The 13601-nt window shown below is 37.2% G+C and overlaps 1 protein-coding gene across 1 annotated transcript in view; it reads right to left on the bottom strand.

Moving 5' to 3' along the window:
- Positions 1-13601, bottom strand: part of CCDC73 (coiled-coil domain containing 73) — a 106359-nt gene that overhangs the window by 78215 nt on the left and 14543 nt on the right. The window contains exon 2 of the mRNA XM_060104508.1: positions 11473-11544. Within this exon, the coding sequence (XP_059960491.1) occupies positions 11473-11544 (72 nt within the window). The remainder of the gene's footprint in view (positions 1-11472; positions 11545-13601) is intronic.

Below are 13601 nucleotides of genomic sequence, written 5' to 3'. Positions count from 1 at the left end.
GTACCATGGAACCAAATTAAAGATCTCCATGAAGTGGACTCTTTGTGGGCAAAATGTCTTAACTGATATTGGCAGCAGGGTTCAGATTGACCCATCCAAACCTCTACTTAACTTTATATAATACCTCTAAAACCAGAAACGAAGAACTAAAGTCAATTGTCCTAAAGCCTAATAAAGGAAGGATGAATCAATCATACCTATACCAGTTTTAAAATTTTGACTTGTTCCCCAGTCAAAAACCCAATGGGTGAAGATTTGTTTAAGACCTTAAGGCCATAAAATAAAACATCAATTTCCCCAATTCACTGAGCCCAGATACTATTTTATCTTCAGTGCCACCTGACTCTACATACTTTACTACTATATATTTATCTGTGTTCTGCTTTTATGGCATCCCTTTAGATCAAAATAGTTTTACCTGTTTGTTCTGTCCTGGGACAGTCAACAATTTACCTGGACAGTTATGCCTCAGTGGTTTACTGAGGAACTTAGGGACCTTAAACCTCCCTGTAAACTCTACACTTATACAATATGTGGGCAAGCTTTCGTTATGTTCTAAAGATGAAGAGAGCTCTAAGACTGACTCCATTTATCTACATACTGTTTTAGCTCAGAAAGGACAAGAGAATTCCAGAAAAAAGTTTACTATTTTGTAAGAATAAAGTGCATTATTTAGGGTATAATTTATCCCAAGAGGGTAAATCTATTATTCCTGATAAATTATGAGCCCTTCAATACTTTCCAAGGCTGGTTACTAAGAGAAAATTAAGAAGTTGTCTAGATTTCACTGGCTACTGTAGACACTGGGTTCCAAACATCTCTGAAACTGACACATTTCTATATAATTTAAGTCCTCAACAATGGAACCTCTCCCTTAGGAACTTAAACACGGACAAGAATTTTGTGATTTAAAATTAACTCTCAACAGCCCCCCTCGCACCCCCGCAATTGGGGCCCTCCAAATTGTCATAAAGCTTTCTATCTATTTGTATCTGAGTGATGTAGACAAGTCCTTAATACTCTAACAGAACACCACAGGTATCATCAGGGCCCAGTTGCTTACTACAATCTTCCCCTCAACCCAGTGAGGGGAAAATCCTACTCCTTATCTAAGGATAGTAATAAGCAGCAGCCCAACTAGTAGAGGCCTCTACTGACTTGGTTTAAGAATCTTGTTTAAATTTGATGGTTCTGTATGCTGTACAATCCTGGATGCTACTGAAAACACACTTCTTGGCAAGCAGGCTTACATCCTATGAACTTTTTATTATTTTCTCCCTCACACATTTCAACTCAGTGCTATACTTTAAAGATTGCTACTCTTTTCCCATTACCCAAAGAAGGGGAATTCCATGAGATCTAACCTCTGTCCAAACAATGACTATGCCTCAAATGGATTTATTAGAAACTCCTCCTAGAAAATCTAGGTTTAATATTATTTGTTGATATACCATTTTTTATAACTGAAATGGGAACTATCAGGCAAGATATACTGGAACAGTCTCAAATGACCCCTAAAACATGACTCCTTACCAGAGGTAAAACCAGTCCTGATGATAGTACTTACCCTCTCAGCAGAGCTTGCCAATTGTCAAGAGATAAGAGAGTTAACATAAGACTAATATCAGGTATACCTTTTGGAGTAGTCCATGATTTTGTAACACTGTAGAAACAATGAGAGTTTCCAACCTTAATAGTAATCCCAATGTAAAATGAACAACAGTTTTAAGTACTCTAATGCTTCTTAAGGAGGTGGCTATCATGAAGCCACACTATTAAGGGATAACAAAGGCTAAAAGAAATATCCTAGGTTTATCTTATGACACACAGGCGGCCCTCAATCAGGTCCTGGCCCCATTATACTCTAAAAAGCTAAATCTTTCTGGAGATTAAAAAATCCTATTTTGGAATGCCCACAGCTGGCTCCAGAATCTGAAAAGAATACATGGTTGTAGAGTACAAGAGAATCCCTGGCACTTTCAGGACAGACACTTGGTGGCACCAGAGAACCTTGACGAAACTCTGCAAACATATTTTACAAGGAATTACCCATCAGAGCAAGGACATATTGAAAATGATATTCAATTAGCATTGGTGGGGAAATTTTACTAAGATTTTTGAGGATGTCTCTGGTGCAAATCTCATGTGTCTCCCTCACAATCCTAGTAAAACTGTTATTCTTGTAAATCCAAGTTTCAGGACCCCACTGAACATGTCCAAATGGACTTCCGAAAATAAACCCCTACAGTGGGTTCTGAATATGTTCTGATCATTGCTTGCTACTTCTCTGGATGGATTAAAACTTTTTCTTGAGAGAGAGCTATAATTATGAGAGTAGGAAAAAAATTACTTGATTTTGTGTTCCCAATATGAGGATCTCCAGTAACAGAGGCACTCATTTTATTGGACCTGTTTTTAGAGAACTCTGCAAAGCCTTGTCATTTATTTAGATATTTCATTGCCCCAATCATCCCCAATCTTGAGGAAAATTAGAGAGAATTAATGGCACCTTAAATCTGACACTCTTGAACTTCCATGACCAAGAAGGTTATGTCTAACTCTCAAGACTCTTAAGTCCACACTCTCCTATACTTTACTGGCTTCTACCATACACACCTATTAGAGGTTACCACATGAAACTGGCTACTTGTGCCCCAATCTTGGACATTTTCTTACTTCAGACAAACCTGGCAAAGTAGTCCAAGGACTCAGGAAATATACTTCATAGTCTTATCACCATCTCACATAAGTTGCCTTTCCTCTACATGATCTAAAATGCAGATAAACATAAGCTGAGAGAGTTCATTACCATTAGACCTGCCCTGCAAGAAATGATATGAGTCCTACAGGTTGAATTGAAAGGACATGAGAGAGTAACTCAAAGCCATATGAAGAAATAAAAATCTCAGTAAAGGTAAATACATGAGCAATTTATAAAAGCTAGTATTACTCTAACAGCAGTTTTTATTTCTTTTTTAAGAAACTAATACTTAAAAAAAAAGACAATTATTAGGCTAAAAGCTAGTATTACTGTACCTTTGGTTTGTAACTCCATATTTGCTTTCTACATAATTCAGAGACTAATGCATTTTTAAAACTACTAGTTTATTCTCTTGAGCACACAACATATAAAGATGCAATTTTATAATATCAACAACTGAAAGGGGTGTAGATGGAGTTATAAAGGAATAGAGTTCTTGTATGTTATTGACATTAAGCTGATACAAATTCAAATTAGAGTGCTACAATGATAGATGCTAACTGTAATCTCCATGATAACCATAAAGGAAATAGCTAGAGAGTATACACAAAAGGAAGTGAGAAAGGAATTTAAACATCTCACTACAAAAAACTCAACTAAACACAAAAGATGATGGTAATGCAGGAAATGAGGGACAAAAACTATCAGACACATGGAAAACAAATAGTAAAATGACACAAGTTAGTTGCTCCTTATCAATAATTACTTTAAATGTATATTTTAACTCTCTCGCCTAAAGACAAAAATTGGAAGAATGGATAAAAAACATGATCCAACTTTATGCTGTCTACAAAGACTCACTTTAGTTCTAAAGACACAAACAGGTTGAAAGTAGAAAAATGGAAAAAGATATTCCATTAAAATAATAACCAAAAGAATAAAAAAAAAAATTTTAAATGGCCTTTAAATTTTAAGAAGTTACATTAGACAAAGAAAGATATTATATATCCATAAAACATTCATTAAGGAAGAAGATATAACAATTATAAGCATTTATGAACCGAATGACAGACCATCAGAATATATGAAGCAGGGCTTCCCTGGTGGCACAGTGGTTAAGAATCCGCCTGTCAACACAGGTTTGATCCCTGGTCTGGGAAGATCCCACATGTCGTGGAGCAACTAGGCCTGTGTGCCACAACTACTGAGCCTGTGCTCTAGAGCCTGCAAGCCACAACTACTGAGCCCACATGCCACAACTATTGAAAGCCGCATGCCTAGAGCCCGTGCTCTGCAACAAGAGAAGACACCACAATGAGAAGCCCTCACACTGCAAGAAAGAGTAGCCCCCACTCGCTGCAACTAGAGAAAGCCCATGCACAGCAACGAAGACCCAATGCAGCCAAAAATAAATAAATAAATAAATTTTAAAAAAAGAAAAGAATGCGAGAGATCCCCCCTCCCTTTAACAGAACAGAAAAACAATAGAGAAAATCAGTGAAATTAAAAATTGCTTCTTTGAAAAGATAACAAAATTGATAAAGCTTTACCCAGATGGACTAAGAAAAATAGAGAAGACTCACTACTAAAATCAGAAATGAAAGTGGAGACATAGCTACTGATTCTGCAGAAATAATAAGTATGATGAGAGTACTATGAACAATTACATGCTAACAAATTGGGTAACCTAGATGAAATGGAGAATTCCTAGAAATGCAAAACCTACAAAAGCCAAATTATGAAGAAATAGAAAATTTTAATAGACTATAGGAGATTGAATCCATAATCAAAATCTCCCAATACAGAAAAGCCCTTAACCTGATGGCTTCACTGGTGAATTCTACCAAACATTTAAAGAACTAACAGCAATCCTCCTCAAATTTTTCCAAAGAGTTGAATAGGAAGGAACACTTCCTAACTCATGCTTGATGCCAGTATTACCTTGATACCAAAGCCAGATGAAGACACATCAAGAATACTACAGACCAGTACCCCTGATGAACACTGATGCAAAAGTTCTCAAAAAATACTAGCAAACTGAATTCAGAAGCATATTAAAAGGATCATACACCATGACCAAGTAGGATTTATCCCTGGGATAAATGAGTTCAACATACAAAAAAATCAGTCAGTGTAATACACCACATTAACAGAATGAAGGCAAAAAAGCACATAATCATCTCAACTTATGCAATAAAAAGAATCTGACAAAATTCAGTACCCTTTCATGGTAAAAAAAAAAAAATTCAACAAACTAGGAATAGAAGGAAACTACCTCAACATAATAAAAGCCATATTTGAAAACCCCACAGTGAACATAATACTCAATGGTAAAGGACTGAAAACTTTTCCTCTAAGATCAGGAACAAGGCAAGGATGCCCACTTTCACAACTTCTATTCAACATAGTACTGGAAGCACTGGTTAAAGCAATGAGGCAAGAAAAAGAAATCCAATTTGGAAAGGAAAAAGAATTATCTGTTTGCATATGATATGATCTTATATGTAGAAAACCCTAAAGATTCCACAAAAAACCTGAATGAATGAATTCAGCAAAGTAGTATAATACAAAGTCACACAAAAATCAATTGCATTTCTATATGCTAACAATGAACTACCCAAAAATGAAATTAAGAAAACAATTACATTTACAATAGCACTAAAAAGAATAAAATACATAGAAATTAACTTAACCAAGGAGATGAAAGACTTGTACAATGAAAACTACAAAACACTGCCAAAAGAAATTAAATTAAAAATTAAAAATACACACACATCTTTTGCTCTGGGATAAGAAAACTTCATATTTGTAAGCTAATACTATCCAACGTTATCTACAGATTCAATGTAATCTCTATCAAAATCCCAATAATATTTTTTGCAGAAATAGAAAAACCCATCCTAAAATTCATATGGAATCTCAAGGAACCCAAAATAGCCAAATAATCTTGAAAAAGAAGATCAAAGCTGGGGGGACTCACACTTCCTAATTTCAAAACTTACTGTAAAGCTCCAGGAATCAAAACAGTGTTGTACTGGCATAAAGAAAGACACATGGACCAATGGAATAGAATAAAGAGCCCAGAAATAAACCCTCACACACATGGTCAAGGGTGTCAAGATCATTCAATGGGGAAAGAACAGTCTTTTCAACCAAAGGTTCTGGGAAAACTGGATATACACAAGCAAAAGAATGAAGCTGAACCCTTACATAACACTATATACAAAAATGAACTCCATCAAAACACCACCAAACAACCTGTTAATAAAGCAAAACCATGTTTATTGGAATTCATTGCAGTAAGTGAGGACACTACCTTGACAGTGTCTTAGTAGTATCTCAAAAGGAACAAGTTTTCTCAAGTGCTCATGGAACATTCTCCAGGATAGATCATATCTTGGGTCACAAATCAAGCCTTGGTAAATTTAAGAAAATTGAAATTGTATCAAGTATCTTTTCCGACCACAATGCTATGAGACTAGATATCAATTACAGGAAAAGAGCTGTAAAACATACAAACACATGGAGGCTAAACAATACACTACTTAATAACGAAGTGATCACTGAAGAAATCAAAGAGGAAATTAAAAAATACCTAGAAACAAATGACAATGGAGACACGACGACCCAAAACCTATGGGATGCAGCAAAAGCAGTTCTAAGAGGGAAGTTTATGGCGATACAATCCCACCTTAAGAAACAGGAAACATCTCGAATAAACAACCTAACCTTGCACCTAAAGCAATTAGAGAAAGAAGAACAAAAACATCCCAAAGTTAGCAGAAGGAAAGAAATCATAAAAATCAGATCAGAAATAAATGAAAAAGAAATGAAGGAAACGATAGCAAAGATCAATAAAACTAAAAGCTGGTTCTTTGAGAAGATAAACAAAATTGATAAACCATTAGCCAGACTCATCAAGAAAAAAAGGGAGAAGACTCAAATCAATAGAATTAGAAATGAAAAAGGAGAAGTAACAACTGACACTGCAGAAATACAAAAGATCATGAGAGATTACTATAAGCAACTCTATGCCAATAAAATGGACAATCTGGAAGAAATGGACAAATTCTTAGAAATGCACAACCTGCCAAGACTGAATCAGGAAGAAATAGAAAATATGAACAGACCAATCACAAGCACTGAAATTGAAACTGTGATCAAAAATCTTCCAACAAACAAAAGCCCAGGACCAGATGGCTTCACAGGCGAATTCTATCAAGCATTTAGAGAAGAGCTAACACCTATCCTTCTCAAACTCTTCCAAAATATAGCAGAGGGAGGAACACTCCCAAACTCATTCTACGAGGCCACCATCACCTTGATACCAAAACCAGACAAGGATGTCACAAAGAAAGAAAACTACAGGCCAATATCACTGATGAACATAGATGCAAAAATCCTCAACAAAATACTAGCAAACAGAATCCAACAGCACATTAAAAGGATCATACACCATGATCAAGTGGGGTTTATTCCAGGAATGCAAGGATTCTTCAATATACGCAAATCAATCAACGTGATACACCATATTAACAAACTGAAGGAGAAAAACCATATGATCATCTCAATAGATGCAGAGAAAGCTTTTGACAAAATTCAACACCCATTTATGATAAAAACCCTGCAGAAAGTAGGCATAGAGGGAACTTTCCTCAACATAATAAAGGCCATATATGACAAACCCACAGCCAGCATCGTCCTCAATGGTGAAAAATTGAAACCATTTCCACTAAGATCAGGAACAAGACAAGGTTGCCCACTCTCACCACTCTTATTCAACATAGTTTTGGAAGTTTTAGCCACAGCAATCAGAGAAGAAAAGGAAATAAAAGGAATCCAAATTGGAAAAGAAGAAGTAAAGCTGTCACTGTTTGCAGATGACATGATACTATACATAGAGAATCCTAAAGATGCTACCAGAAAACTACTAGAGTTAATCAATGAATTTGGTAAAGTAGCAGGATACAAAATTAATGCACAGAAATCTTTGGCATTCCTATATACTAATGATGAAAAATCTGAAAGTGAAATCAAGGAAACACTCCCATTTACCATTGCAACAAAAAGAATAAAATATCTAGGAATAAACCTACCTAAGGAGACAAAAGACCTGTATGCAGAAAATTATAAGACACTGATGAAAGAAATTAAAGATGATACAAATAGATGGAGAGATGTACCATGTTCTTGGATTGGAAGAATCAACATTGTGAAAATGACTCTACTACCCAAAGCAATCTACAGATTCAATACAATCCCTATCAAACTACCAATGGCATTTTTCACAGAATTAGAACAAAAAATTGCACAATTTGTATGGAAACACAAAAGACCCCGAATAGCCAAAGCAATCTTGAGAACGAAAAATGGAGCTGGAGGAATCAGGCTCCCTGACTTCAGACTATACTACAAGGCTACAGTAATCAAGACAGTATGGTACTGGCACAAAAACAGAAAGATAGATCAATGGAACAGGATAGAAAGCCCAGAGATAAACCCACGGACATATGGTCACCTTATCTTTGATAAAGGAGGCAGGAATGTACAGTGGAGAAAGGACAGTCTCTTCAATAAGTGGTGCTGGGAAAACTGGACAGGGACATGTAAAAGTATGAGATTAGATCACTCCCTAACACCATACACAAAAATAAGCTCAAAATGGATTAAAGACCTAAATGTAAGGCCAGACACTATCAAACTCCTAGAGGAAAACATAGGCAGAACACTCTATGACATAAATCACAGCAAGATCCTTTTTGACCCACCTCCTAGAGAAATGGAAATAAAGACAAAAATAAACACATGGGACCTAATGAAACTTAAAAGCTTTTGCACAGCAAAGGAAACCATAAACAAGACCAAAAGACAACCCTCAGAATGGGAGAAAATATTTGCAAATGAAGCAACTGACAAAGGATTAATCTCCAAAATTTATAAGCAGCTCATGCAGCTCAATAGCAAAAAAACAAACAACCCAATCCAAAAATGGGCAGAAGACCTAAATAGACATTTCTCCACAGAAGATATACAGACTGCCAACAAACACATGAAAGGATGCTCAACATCTTTACTCATTAGAGAAATGCAAATCAAAACTACAATGAGATATCATCTCACACCAGTCAGAATGGCCATCATCAAAAAATCTAGAAACAATAAATGCTGGAGAGGGTGTGGAAAAAAGGGAACACTCTTGCACTGCTGGTGGGAATGTGAATTGGTACAGCCACTATGGAGAACGGTATGGAGGTTCCTTAAAAAACTACAAATAGAACTACCATATGACCCAGCAATCCCACTACTGGGCATATACCCTGAGAAAACCATAATTCAAAAAGAGACATGTACCAAAATGTTCATAGCAGCCCTATTTACAATAGCCCGGAGATGGAAACAACCTAAGTGTCCATCATCGGATGAATGGGTAAAGAAGATGTGGCACATATATACAATGGAATATTACTCAGCCATAAAAAGAAATGAAATTGAGCTATTTGTAAGGAGGTGGATGGACCTAGAGTCTGTCATACAGAGTGAAGTAAGTCAGAAAGAGAAAGACAAATACTGTATGCTGACACATATATATGGAATTTAAGAAAAAAAAAATGTCATCAAGAACATAGGAGTAAGACAGGAATAAAGACACAGACCTACTAGAGAATGGACTTGAGGATATGGGGAGGGGGAAGGGTAAGCTGTGACAAAGTGAAAGAGAGGCATGGACATATATACACTACCAAACATAAGGTAGATAGCTAGTGGGAAGCAGCCGCATAGCACAGAGAGATCAGCTCGGTTCTTTGTGACTGCCTGGAGGGGTGGGATAGGGAGGGTGGGAGGGAGACGCAAAAGGGAGGGGATATGGGAACAAATGTATATGTATAACTGATTAAATTTGTAAAATAAAAAAAAAAAAAAAAAAAAAGGAACAAGTTAGGGCCTCCCTGGTGGCGCAAGTGGTTGGGAGTCCGCCTGCCGATGCAGGGGATACGGGTTCGTGCCCCGGTCTGGGAGGATCCCATATGCCGCGGAGCGGCTGGGCCCGTGGGCCATGGCCGCTGAGCCTGCGCGTCCGGAGCCTGCACGTCCGGAGCCTGTGCTCCGCAACGGGGGAGGCCACAGCAGTGAGAGGCCCGCATACCGCAAAAAAAAAAAAAAAAAAAAAAAAAAAGGAACAAGTTAGAATTGGGTTATATAGAAGGTTATGGGATTTAGGTGTTTGGGGGAACTTAAGATACTTTTAAGATACATTGCCAATAAGCAATATATGAAAGTTCTATTTTTCTACAACTTTGTAAAGTAAGGTAGGAATCTCGTTTTATTTTTCTTCAGATGGTATACCCAGTTCTAATATCATTTCTTGAATAATCTACTTTTCCCCACTGATCAGAAATGTCACCTTCATCATTCACTAAATTATCTTATGTATTTGGATCTATTTCTGGACTCTATTATAGTCTATCTGTTCATGTATACTACCAAGCTATTTTAACTATTATAGCTTTATAATATATTTAAGAATCTAGTGTGACTAGATTCCTTTTCAAAACTTTCGCAGCCACTCTTGTAAGTTTATTTCCACATAAACCTTAGAATCAGCTTAAGTACACCAAACACACGCTTGGTATTTTAAATTGGATTGTATTAAACTTACTGATTAACTTAAGGATTCTGATAATTTTCTACTATTGACTCTATTCAAAACAAGATATGACTTTACATTCTGACTCTACATTCTGACTTTATGTCTGCTTGGAGCTTTAGATTGTATTTGGTGTTTACCTGTTTTTTCTCTCCACAAACAGGTCTCTTTATTGGACCTGTCCCTCATATGTAACCCAACCCTGGTTTCACTCCCATTTCTACACAACCTTGGAATCTCTCTGGCCTCAAAATTCCCATCATTGGCCTATCCTCTGTCATTTGAATTCTATTTCTGACATGTTATCTCCAAGTTCCTGTTTCAATATTGCCAAATACTGAGAAGAAGGGTCATCTTAATTAAGCTTTCAATTTTTAGCTGTTAAGATTACTTTGGTGGGGGACTTCCCTGGTGGTCCAGTGGTTAAGACTCCACACTCCCAATACAGGGGGCCTGGGTTCAATCCCTGGTTAGGGAACTAGATGCCACATGCTGCAACTAAGAGCCCGCAACCCGCAACTAAAAGATCTTGCGTGTCAACAAAGATCCCACATGCTACGACAATAGACCTGGTGCAGCCAAATAAACAAATAAATAAATATTTTAAAAAAGAAAAGATTACTTTGGTAGAAAGGCAAGAGAGGCACTATCAAAAATGCCTTTATATGGATAAGGATCAAAAGAGAATCAGATATGATGCCATTTTTTTTTTAAGATTTGGTTATAGTATATAACAATAGCCTAGGAAAATACGGTACTATTCTGAAGTTTCACTTCTTAAAAAATATTTTGACTCCTCTATAACACACAATATGTTTCTCAGATATGAAATAGTTCATAGTAGTTTTCAGAGTTATCCTTGTCTATTTTCTTTTCAGAAAGCCTGGGGAAAAATGGTTATTCTCACAGAAGAAACTAACACAACATTGTAAAAAAAAAAAAAAAAAAGTTATTCTCAGTTTTCTGGAAGCCTAAATGTTCTTAACAGTTTTAGTTGGAATTTTCTTGAGACTCTAAAATGATGCACAATTCCCCAAACATGTTTAGGAAATTTAAAAACTAACTTCACAATTAAGGATTAAAATACATAAAATAAAATGCTAATTAGAGGGGGGAAAATACTCACCTTTTGCCATTTAAGTTCCTGCGTCTCCATAATAATTTTACCAATCTGCTCTTCATACTGAGCTTCTGCTTCCTAAGTCAAAAAGAAGAAAAATACTAGGAAAATTAGGACTTGAAAATTTCCAGTTTCAGCTCTTTCTAGAGAGATAAAAAGAGCATCCTCCCACATATACAACAAGAAAAAGGGCTGGAAAATTTGCAAATTAAATAGCCAAATCCATCAGAGAACTGAGGTCCCAGATCAACCAAGTAATCCAAAATCTGGATAGAGAAACGGGTTACTGCAGGGAGAACAGACCCACAGCATTTGCTTATCTGGGACATAAGTCATTGAGTACTGATTAAAGAACTCAGCTAAAAGTCCTTAATAAATTTCTAAAGGCAGAACATGGGCTGGTGTAAGAACATGAATCTCCTGAGGGTCCCAGAAATAAGAAGGCTTGTATCGTCTAGAAATAAGGAGGTTTATACCTTCTAACAGGTTTTTCTCCCATGAAACCCACCAGGTGGTTACAGGGAAGGATGGGAAGAATCTGAGAAAGCTTTTCCCCTGTGGTACTGGCTGGGGAGGAGAAAAGCAGTCACAAGCCTTCTTCCCTAAATCTCCTACAGACCAAAAACCTTAATCTGCAGGGGATAGGACAACAAAAACTATATCTAAGGACACTAGTGGAAATCCTCTGCAGCGGGGAAAAGGGACCAGCAGACACCACTGAAAACTCTACCTAGACAGACCTGTCTTTCTTATCTCCTCTAAGGAACAAAAGCCTTAATCTACAGGGGGAAGGGCAATAAAAACTAGCCCATGAGAGCACTTATGGAAACCCACTGCAGCTGAGAGGAGAAGGCTAGAAAAATAAAACAGCTCTATCTTTGGGGAGGGGAAGGAATACATGCTAGGCCCACAATTAAATAAAAAAGAGGGATCAGAATTCTTGTGGAGGCCTCACCTTGAGACTTGGGTTCACCAAAACTGAGGCTTAATAGAAACATCAGAGAATACTCCTATTCCCCACCTGCCACCACCACCCAACTAACAAGTGTCAAGTAAAAAACAGTGAGACATAGCTGGGAGAGCTGAAAGGATAGACTCTCTCTGGGAAGCAGCATAAAAGGAAGACCCAAAGTCAAGGGGGGAAGCCCAAAGCCAAGTAAGAAGCAGTTATTTAGAAAAACCCTCTGATTTCATTTAAAATATTGTAATACTCTTGAATTAGCCCACACAATAAACACAAGGTATCACTAGAGAAATCTGAAGCTTCTGTTGGAAGCTTCAATAGGTAGACTTGAAAGCTGCCCGGTTTAGTGTTGAAGGCATACCCCAACACACACACACAGAGCTCTTCTGCAAAGACTGAGATTTTGTTTGTTTGTTTTGGTTCCAGGTATTTAAGGAAATCTATGTCAAACAAAGCATTAGCTGATCACTAAGCTAAGAGCACATGACAAAATCTGAAGACTTAACACAATTATTTCAGAAAAGTCACTACACAAACAAATAATGACAAAAACAAGAAGCAACCCTGAGAAGAGGGAGGAATCTTATTTCCAGAGTTGTCACATATTCAAAATGTTCATGTCCATTTCTCAAAAAAAATTTACAAGGCATGCAAGTAAACAGAAAAGTGTGATCCAGCGCTTCCCTGGTGGCACAGTGGTTAAGAATCCACCTGCCAATGCAGGGGACACGGGTTCAAGGCCTGGTCGGGGAAGATTCCACATGCCGCAGAGCAACTAAAGTTGTGCACCACAACTACTGAGCCTGTGCTCTAGAGCCCACGTGCCACAACTACTGAAGCCCGTGTGCCTAGAGCCCGTGCTCCGCGACAACAGAAGCCACCACAGTGAGAAGCCCGCGCACAGCAACTAGAGAAAGCCCACGTGCAGCAACGAAGACCCAACGCAGCCAAAAATAAATAAATAAAATAATTATTAAAACAAACAAAAAAGAAAAGTGTGATCCATACACAGGAAAAAAAACAATTTAATAGGAACTGTCCCTGAGCAAGTGCAGACAACAGACCTAGACAAAGACTTTAAATCAATAATTTTAAAAATGCTCAAAGGGCTAAAAGAACCATATACAAAAGTCCTAAAGCCATTAAAAAGTTAAGGGAATGCTACAAACAA

The sequence above is a fragment of the Mesoplodon densirostris genome, chromosome 7 (genome assembly GCF_025265405.1).
Source record: "Mesoplodon densirostris isolate mMesDen1 chromosome 7, mMesDen1 primary haplotype, whole genome shotgun sequence".
In the NCBI taxonomy this organism is placed as follows: Eukaryota; Metazoa; Chordata; class Mammalia; order Artiodactyla; family Ziphiidae; genus Mesoplodon; species Mesoplodon densirostris.
This window is presented reverse-complemented; position numbering and strand designations above follow the sequence as displayed.